The sequence below is a fragment of the Xiphophorus hellerii genome, chromosome 22 (assembly GCF_003331165.1).
Source record: "Xiphophorus hellerii strain 12219 chromosome 22, Xiphophorus_hellerii-4.1, whole genome shotgun sequence".
Classification (NCBI taxonomy): domain Eukaryota; kingdom Metazoa; phylum Chordata; class Actinopteri; order Cyprinodontiformes; family Poeciliidae; genus Xiphophorus; species Xiphophorus hellerii.
The window spans coordinates 2161878-2171798 of NC_045693.1; the positions used below are offsets into that span (position 1 = coordinate 2161878).

At 42.0% G+C, this 9921-nt stretch overlaps 1 protein-coding gene across 1 annotated transcript; it reads left to right on the top strand.

The window, feature by feature from the left end:
• The first annotated feature begins 5124 nt into the window (after positions 1-5124).
• Positions 5125-8205, top strand: ankrd1a (ankyrin repeat domain 1a (cardiac muscle)). The gene is made up of 9 exons (XM_032552602.1): positions 5125-5267; positions 5560-5721; positions 6464-6592; positions 6744-6851; positions 6931-7029; positions 7109-7207; positions 7294-7392; positions 7873-7971; positions 8052-8205. The coding sequence occupies exons 1-9, from the start codon at positions 5241-5243 to the stop codon at positions 8136-8138; spliced, it is 909 nt and encodes a 302-aa protein (XP_032408493.1). The 5' UTR covers positions 5125-5240; the 3' UTR covers positions 8139-8205.
• Positions 8206-9921: the final 1716 nt, after the last annotated feature.

A 9921-nucleotide genomic window follows, 5' to 3' on the forward strand; every position in this document is an offset into this window, starting at 1 on the left:
AGCCAGAAGGAGGGTTTTAGTGCTGTCAATCACTCTGGTGCTCCTCCCCCTCTCTTTTGCTACAAAGTTACACATCCTGCTACACCTAATTCACCACAACATAGCCTGCCATGAACGCAGATAAATGGTTTTCCAGACTGAATGAAACTTTTAGAAATGTATTTGGTTCAAACTAATTTTCCTGGCATCAGTTTGTTTCTCCAAACGATGAGTAGAGGAGCCTGAACGACCACTGCAGCCCAACACCTCACCGCCTGCGTTTAGTTCATTCACTTTATTTGTTGCTGTAATTCTGTCACATGATGAGGCTTAAGTAAGAGCTGATCTCTGCTGTTTTGTTAAAAACAAACTGCAGAGCCTGCTGCTGGTCCGTCTTCCTCGTGCATCAGTAACGCAGAACCATGTCTGTTCCTGAGAACGGGTCGGCCAGTGGCCGTTATCGGCCTGCAGCTGGACAAACAGCTGACCGTTCTCTGCATTGTCTGCTGGTGTCACATGAGAAGCCTTTTCCGCCTCCACCATCCCTCTGTGGTCGCCGTAGCGACCAGCTGTTGTCTCCTGTCTTTAAACTTGAACCCGGGGATCGACGGCGACCTGAGCTGGTTCTGCCGTTGAGGAGAACTCCTCTCCACCCGGATCAACCAGCTCCACCTGTTTAACCAGCAGCTGAGGAGGATCACAGAACCCACATGAGAGCATTTGAGTCTGGATCTCAGTTCAGCCTGGTTCACAGCAGGACGGACGGTGTGTGTGTGTGTGTGTTTACAGCAGGTGTTGTCTCTGCTCTTGACCTTTGACACTGTGAGGATGATGGCATGTGAACATGTGATCTTCATCAGACACACCCAGTTTCTCTGACATTGAACAGACTGACTCTTGATAGATGAATGCTTTCGTCTCGTTCTGTCACTGCATGTACAAACTCATCGGCTCCCTGATGATGATGAAGGACAGATCATCATCACCAAATTCAGACAGTTTGAGTTTAAAATCAATAAAAGCAGAACGACTGATCACACCAGTTCTGTTTTAGTTCGGCTTTAATCCAACCTGAGCTTGTTTGCCCAGAAAGTCTGGTTTATTCAATCAAACTGTGATTCACTGAAGCTTATAGACTCGGTTCGATTGAGGACCATGCCTATATCCACCTCCAGCTGCTGTGGTTCTCTGAGTCAAACCAAACTGTTCCCCTCCTGGCCTGTGGGGGCGCTGCACCAAGAACCACTGAAGGAAACAACACAAAAACCTCTGAAGACACTGAGAGCAACTTCCTTCTTCACCAAATGGAAACATAAATGAAGTGGCGTCAGATTTTAGCAGTTGGAGGATTTCTCTTTAGTCTTAAAAAAAAAAAAGCACAAGCTTTTCTCCCTGCAGTGCTAGGCTAGCACATTTGTTTTGGTTGCTTTTACCCAGAATGCCTTGTGTTGCAATCCACTTCTTGCTTTTGGATCGGTCCTCTGCTCCACTTGGTGTTCACAGTTCAACCGAACCCAGACTGAGGTTTGTAGTTTGCTTTTTAAGGTGCATTTCCAGCAGCTTTGTTCAGTCTGCTATAATCCAACTCCAGTCCATTTGTCTAGGAAGTCTGGTTAATTCAGGCGGGAATTCATCATTTAAATCAAAAAGTGATTTCTTCCACACTTTCCAGGCCTTGATTCAACCATGAACTCTTTTTTATTCTATTGTTGAGTTAAACATCAGGAACATGAAGCAGCAGATCTGCAACAGAAAGAAAGCGACTTTATTCCAGCTGTTGATGTAAAGTTTGTTATTTTTCTGTGTTAAATCAGAAGCTGTTGAAGGTAAAGTGAAGATGTGAATCTTCCTCGCTGTCAGAGCTCCTTCAGACATGTGGTGGAGGCTTTTTGATGCTGTGAGTTACGATCGGACGGTGTCTCTTAATGAAGGATTATCTTCACCCTCATAAACAGCTCAGAGACCCTCCATCCAATCCCGCGTGGAGCTCCTTCCTCTTCTGCCAAACGGGGATTCTGGGTGATTGGAGGATTTATGCTGCTAATAATAGAGTAAACTAGATTTATTTCCAGGGAGCGATTCTGCAGGGGCCTATTTATAATTACAGAATCCAATGATACATCCCTCAGGGTTTATCGCCTGACCCGGCTACCGGGACGTAGCTGACCGAGCAGCTCTGACAAACAGACAATGTGTGAAGACGCTTCTGGGCTGATGACAGACATCCCAGGAGGATATGAGGAAGGAAGCTGGTTTCTGGTTTGTCTTCTTTATCTGAAATGGTGATAAAAGCTGATGAAGCTGTGGCGCTGTCAGCAGAACATCACACACTTCATCTCACACAGAAATAACTTGTTGATTCTCATGGCTGTTTGCAGGGAGAGGATCTGCTCAGATCAGACTGCATTAAAGGAGATGCATGACGCAAAACTCACATTTATTCAGGGTTTTCTGCTTCCATTTGGGTCTGAACTGCTTCTTTAATAAAACAAAACAAAATTCCCAGACAGTTTTTTAGTTCATGTTTTTTGGTGTCTGGAAAATGAGTCATTTCAAAAACCTTCCAATAATTGTGAAATCAATAACCAATAATAGGTGGTGCATAGAAGCTGAATGCTGCTTCTCCATGTTTGGTTCTGGTTCTGGATGCAGAGCAGAACCAGAACCAAACCTGAGGGGTCTGGAAGGTTGATACAACAGCAGATCTTTAAGATATTCAGTGATTTATAAAATGCCAACAGTATCTTATTCTCTCAGTGAAGGACTGAGAGGGATGTGCTCCATCTTACTGGTTTTAGTCAGAACGCCAGCAGCAGCTTCTCGATCAGCAGCATTCTGGAGGACTGATGTTTTTTAGTCAGACCCGTGAAGACACTGTTGCAGTAATCAATGCAACTAAAGATAAACTCATGGATGAGTTTCTCTGATGCTGAGACATTAGTCCTCTGATCCTGGAGATGTTCTTCAGGCGACAGAAGGCCGACTCTGTGACTGTCTTAATGTGGCTCTGAAGGTTCAGGTCAGAGGTCAGCCTGATCTCTAGTTTCCAGCTGTAATAATTGAAGCTGTGTGTTGACTCTAGATCTATAGCTCTACATCTTTCCTCTTTTGGTCCAAAGATAAGTTCAGTCTTGTTTCTGTTCAGAAAGTTTTGGCACATCCACACATGTATCTGTTCCCAGCTTCTGGTCAGTGGTGGATGGTTCAGAGTCACCTGGTGACATCGTCATGTAGAGCTGTGCATCATCTGCGTAGTTATGGTAGCTAATCTTAATTCCTGATATAATCTGAGTCAGTGGAGCATATTTAAATGTTCCTTCAGATCCAGTGGTTCTATAATCCATATAATCCATCCATATAAGCAGTGACAGTTTCCTAATAAATCTTCCCATTTTTGAAGATCAACACGATTCAGAGGTTTAATCTTAGCTTGTCGTGTCTCTGGTCAATCTTTAACTGACTGGTTTTAAACCATTAAGTGATCATCAGTGACTGGACCGCCCATCATTCCTGACATTGATCTGCCTCTGGGCTGTGATTGGTGAGCGATGAGCTCAGCCACAGGTCCTCATGCGTTCCTGTTTGATGTGAAACGTGAAGTTTGACCACACTGACCAGCTGGCCAGGAAGGTGACCGCCCCGCTGACGGACGGCCTGATGACACCCAGGAGCCACCGGCTCTCAGGAGACGTTTGGAAGAGACGCTATTTATTCCTCCAGCATCATCGACCTGCCTTCTCACGGTGACATCACTGCATTTTCCCTGCATGCTCAGCATGGTGGGATTAATGACGGGAAAACGGATCGCTCTGTTTCACATTTGATTTAAAAACATGAGCCTCCTCTAAACATGGCTGCACGTCTGTTTACAACTACATTTAAAAGATAGTTTGACTTTCATTTTCAGGTTATAGATTTTATAAAGTGATGTTGTCATAGTTTTAATTAGCAGCTTGTTTAGAAGCAAATGTTTTGCATTTCCTGATCCGATTTTCCTCATTTAAATCTTCATCATAAAGCAGCTTCTGTTTTAATACACACATAAATACACATTTTTATTCATATAACTTTGTTTAGATCTTTTTTTTTTTACATGGATACAACAAAATGGATTTCTATTAATAGTGACTCACATCACAGGTGATGGACAGAATTATACTGTACTAACAGAGATGGAAAGTAAACAAGAGGGCGCACTCTGATTCAAATTCCCACATTAAATTAATTTTAACGTAAATTTAATTCTAGTTACATATAAACAGCTGAAACTCTGAGTTTGCTTCAGGAAACGAGGATAGAAATCCACTTGCTGATAATCACTGGAACATTAATCAATAAAGATGACTTGACAAAATTATTTTGATTTTAATATTTGACAAAAAATAATGTTTATTGCATGTTTCATAACTGCTGACTGTATTTTGTTTTTATGATGTAAAATAATCTGAACTATCTAGTTGCTGAAATGTGCGATACAAATAAACTTAATTTGACTCACCAGAGTTACACAGGATTTGTGCTTAATGGTGAATAAAAATATAATAATTTACTCTTGAATCTCAACTTCAAGCAAAAATGTAATAATGTGGTGAAAAAGAAATACTTCTACTACAACTAATAGGAAATTATATACATTTCTTACAAAACATTTTTACAAGAAATGTATAAGTTACTTTTCTTGTAACAATTAAAATTTAAATGGTGTATTAAAATAAAATAAAATTTCTCTAAAAAGTGAGCTGTAAGGGATTTAACAAAGTAAAGTACAGTCCAAATTAAAATGTACATGTGCAAAATTAGCTAAAATCCTAAATCAAAAGTCAAAGTAATACAATAAGATAAATATATTTTCTTATAACTTAAACTTAAATTAAATTTGACATTTACAAGTTAAGGAAATAAAATAAAAACAAAATAAGAACTATATGAATGAAAAGTTTTTCTTTTAAACATTTTCAGGTTCTCAGATGAAAAGAGTTTTCACCTTGACATGTCAGCGGAGTGACACCTCTGTCCTGTCCTCCATCTTTGCATGCTGACACACTGATGTCCAAACTGGGAGGACTGGGGGCCGGACGCGACGCAGCAGCACGAGGACGGTAACACGACTCCGACCGAACGTTTTTCCTGCCTGATATAAAAGAGCCGCAGGCTGCAGAGGGACACAGAGGGACACAGAGGGACACCAGAGGGACACCAGAGGGACACCAGAGGGACACAGAGGACCCAAATCTGTCCCAGAACCTCCCAGCTTCATCAGGATGGGACTGCTGAGTGTGGAAGAACTGGTAGGTTCTGCTCTGTTAACTGGGAATGATGGTGTGCTGGATTAGAGGCGTGTAAATTAATTTATTCAAATGTAAATATTTAAATTTAACATCAGTTACAGTATTTTTGCATCTTCACCATAAATGATGGTTTTGTTTTACTACTTCAGTCCCTAAAATAAATAATTTTATTGAACTTTTGGACAAACTAGTAGAAGTTGCAGTAATTTAGCAGAAATATTTGAACTAAAAATGACAGTATTTTAGACACCATGAGGTTTGTGTGTTTAAACGTTGTGACTCATCGCTCCAGGTGACCGGTAAGAGGTCAGAGGGCAAAGAGCCCAGAGACTTCCAGGGGGGCGAGTACGAGGCGGCCGTCAACCAGGAGAAGCGGGATGACCGTCGGTCGCTCCAGGAGCTGCCGGGGGAAGGCGGAGCTTTGGAGGAGGAGGTCAGCGTGGTGGCTCTGAACGTGAGTCTCCTCTGCTGGATCCAGAACCAGAACCAGAACCAGACCCAAGCTTTTTTACTCACAAACTAAACGCTTGTTTCCGTCTCATTCCTGGTTCTAAAGAAAACATCTCAGTTATTATAAGGAGGTTTAAAAAAAATCTTTAACATTTCAAATCTTTTAACCAGTTTCCAGGAAGAAAGTTTAAATGTTGATGAGTTGCATTGTCACATGCTAAAATGTTAGAAGAGAAACTTTGTTGGTATTAAAAGCCAATATTAAATATATTACTCAACTTCCATATGTTCATTTTGTGCGCAGCAGCTTCTTTGCTCTTCATTCCTTCCTTGAACTTAAACTGGGACAAAGTTGAAACTCCGTTTTGATTTCAGGCTTACTGCGCAGTTTTACCTGTCTGTGCTGCCCCCTGGAGGTACTGAAGTGCACAACAACTTGGATTTATCAATTACCTACTTAGAGGAATATTTGCCAGGCCAACAGCTAATCCCATCATCTTTAGAAGATATTTGCAGCTGAATATTGATTTAGAAAATAGTTTACACTATATAATATTTTTAAATGAAAGGTAGCAACACACATTCCAACCCATCCTTTCTAAAAAGGTTAAGGTGTTTTCCCAAGTCTGCTGTGAATGAATCTAAGGAACATTTTCAATACCTACAGGGTACTCTCTGAAACCTGCTTTTAGTTCCTCTGGATTTTGTGGCATTTTAAAAACTTTTCTTTGTCTCTGCTCCGTCAGACGGACAGAAGCGGGAGGCTGAAGCTGGAGACGGTGGACGATCTGTTCAACATCCTGCAGCTGAGGAAGAGGAGGAAGGAGAGGAAGTCTTCTGTGTTCAAGAAAACTGAACCAGAACCAGAGACAGTGGTAGGACATCGTCAGGTTGTTTTCACCTGAACCAGAACAGGTTCCAGTTGGACCAGTTGGTCCTGCAGGATGGAAGGTTCCGGACTGGACTGGTTACAGCAGCAAAGCGTCGCTTTAGTTTATACTCTGTGGCGCTTTGTATGTTTTCCAGCCAGAAACGGTGAATGAGCAGCTGTTCCTCATGGCGGTTATGGAGAACAAACTTCCTGTGGTGGAGAAGTACCTGGCCGACGGAGGAAACCCAAACGCAGCCGATAACGTGAGAGAGAAACTGTTAAAAACCATGGAAACGTCTCTAATTTACAGAGTTTATGAATAAAATGCTTTTTATTTTCCAGTTTCAGAGAACTGCTCTGCACAAAGCTTCCTTCAAAGGACATGTGGAGGTGATGAGAAAACTTCTGGAGGCCGGCGCTGCCATAGAGCAGAAAGACAAGGTCCTACTCTCTCTTCTTCTGTTTCACACACCCATTACACACACAGCCTGACAGTGCGGTGTGTGTGTTTGTGTTGCAGCTGGAGGCCACAGCCGTCCATTGGGCCTGCAGGGGAGGCAGCCTGCCAGCCCTGCAGCTCCTGCTCCACCAGGGAGCCAAGTTCACCAGCAGAGACAAGGTTAGTTTGCCTCTCCCTGGTGGTGACACACGGGACTGCATGAGCAGATGTGTAGAAATGATGTTTCCTCCTCCTCATGCGCTCAGCTGCAGAGCACGCCTCTTCACGTCGCTGTGAGGACCGGACACTGCGAGTGCGCCGAGCATCTGATCCACTGTGGAGCCGACGTCAACGCCAGAGACAGAGTGAGCATTCAGACACTCAACAACTCATCTGATTGTTAGATCCATAAACCTTCAGGTCGCCTCTGATTTCTCAAATACACTGCAAAAATGCAAAAACGTTACCAAGTATTTTATATTAGTACACCTAAAATAAGACAAAACTAACTTACAAGTAACTTTTCAGCAAGAAAATGTTTTAAGTGAATAATTTCAGAATGTTGGTGAAAAACTACAAGTTCCACTGGCAGATTATTTCACTTATAATATGCAAAGTGAGTGAAATAATCTGGCAGTGGAACTTGTACTTTTCCATGAATATTAAGGAATTATTGACTAAAAATAACTTGTATGTCTTGCTGAGCAGTTCCTTGTAAGTTAGTTTTGTCTTATTTCAAGTGTACCAACTTATTTTGAGCAGAAAGTAGGCCAGAACTACTCGATAGGGTTTTGTGTTTTTGCAGTGTATTTAACGTTTCTGGTTGTTTTTGTGTCTGCCTGCAGGACGGAGACACACCAATGCACGATGCTGTGAGGATAAACCGATTCAAGATGATCAAGCTGCTGATGATGTACGGCGCCAGCCTCAGCACCAAGAACAGCGTAAGTCCCATCGGCGCTGCTGGACTCCAGCATGGGTCCAGGTCCAGTAGAGCTCAGTCTGGTCTGCTCCTTCTCTGCAGGATGGAAAAACTCCAATGGAGACGCTGTATTCATGGCAGAACGGAGCCAAGAGCCTGCTGTGTAACTTCAACGAGGAGAAGCCCTGATGGCCTGGACTGTCTGCAGGAAACAGACGATTCAGGGATCTGAACCGGCAACCCTGCTGGCTCAGTAGACCTTTGGTCTCCATCAGGGAACATTCACCGACAATGTGAAGTCCAGGCAGGAAGAGTTTTGTCTCTTCAGTCAGCTGGATGCTGCTGGTCGGTGTCCAGCTGACAGAAGACGATTTCTTCAGTTTTTCTTTATTTAATATTGAGCTGAGTTGAGTTCAGTGACTATGCACCAGAAGGTGATTCATTTCTGGATGAATGAGATGTTTATTTATTGCCAGACGTGATTTAGCTCTAACAGTGTGCGGCTTGTTGTGTTGATCTGCACCTGAAGCAAATCGTCTGCTTTTGTGCTGTTTAAGGGAAATAAGTCAGAACAAAGTAAGTTTGCTCTCCAGGTTGGACAGAATCTCTCTCCTTTCCTTCTAGTTTTTATTCATTCTGATGATCTGTTAATGTAAAGGCCGTCCTGCTTCTTTCCAACCTTCTGTTAGGGACAAAAACTGATAGATTGTTCAAAAAGTTCTCCCATCATATTCAGGCTCCACCTCTAATTATGACGCTGATAAACTAGAGAGACAGAGTTGGAACGCTGCTGATGGTTCAGAGGAAGTTTGACATGTAAAGTTATTGAAACAAATGGATTTTGTAAGATGTCTGTAACTGTTGGTTTTTATTGATTGAAATATAAATATTTAATAAACTTGTCTTTGATTTTAACTTGTTTTATTCTTGTTTGTCTTCAGCAGACATGTAGAGCAGTTAGCAGCTAGCAGTAGTCGCTCAACATATTTTCAGTCTACTTAAGGTAAAAAATAGCTGTGTGTTTAGGCAAAAAAAATGTACGTTACAGAAGGTCAGATGAACGATCAGGCATCATAATTCAGAAATAACAGCGTGTGAAGTCAAAAGGCAGCTGAAGGGACGGCACATCTGGTTCATAACCCTCACAGCCAGTTCAATGCCTCAACTAGAAACCTGTAGCTTAATCCATCTTTACTGTCACTGGTGGAAAAAGATCCTTATTTAATATCACTAAACACATAGCCTGCTGTGGGGGGAAACAAGCCTGGCGGGGGGCAAATAAAGCCTGGCATGAAGCGTCTGACGGCTCCTAGGATCTCTGGGACCCTCAAACCCCTCCACCATGATGAGGTGGCAGCACATGGAGGGGGGAAATAAAACCAGAAACAGTCGTTAACCGATCTGGAGAGAGGCCTCAAGGTGGCGCTCTGGTGTTAGTCCAAGGATGGTAAAGGAAGACCTGACAGTATTAACTGATGTAAAATGGCTGCCTTTAATCAGCTTGGTTCTGTGGTTTCTTCCAACAGAGCTTTACCGGCTGAAATTGTATAATCTGGATTAGGTTTTCTGTTTTTCTTTATTTTGTCAACAAAAGAAAAAATTATGTATTTTGTATGACTAGAACTTTTTAAGTACTTTAGACTTATCGAAAGTCATTTTGTATTCTTAAAGATGAAAATTACTTTTTACCTTTTGTACTTAAGTACATTTTAAAACTTTTTTAACTTTAACTTTAGTAAAGTTAAAAAAGTTTTTACTTTTACTTTTGCTACAATATTTGCTCATACAAGTATCTCTACCTCTACTTAAGTAGAGGATGTGAATAGTTTTGACACCTCTGCTTAAAATTACTGTCTTCTTGTCTGACTGTTGCTTTCCGGTGATTAATTTCACATTCCGAGCTCAAATATAGTTCATGAACGCCACACAGCTATAGCGCATGCGCAACTTCTGTTTGGCACCGATTGGACTC

Bases quoted from the DNA above. Each gene is read 5' to 3' on its own strand.
- ankrd1a (XM_032552602.1), top strand. From the start codon at position 5,241: ATGGGACTGCTGAGTGTGGAAGAACTG. The intron at 6,852-6,930 runs GTGAGAGAGAAA...TTTATTTTCCAG, and splicing joins ACCCAAACGCAGCCGATAAC to TTTCAGAGAACTGCTCTGCA. The intron at 7,393-7,872 runs GTGAGCATTCAG...GTCTGCCTGCAG, and splicing joins ACGTCAACGCCAGAGACAGA to GACGGAGACACACCAATGCA.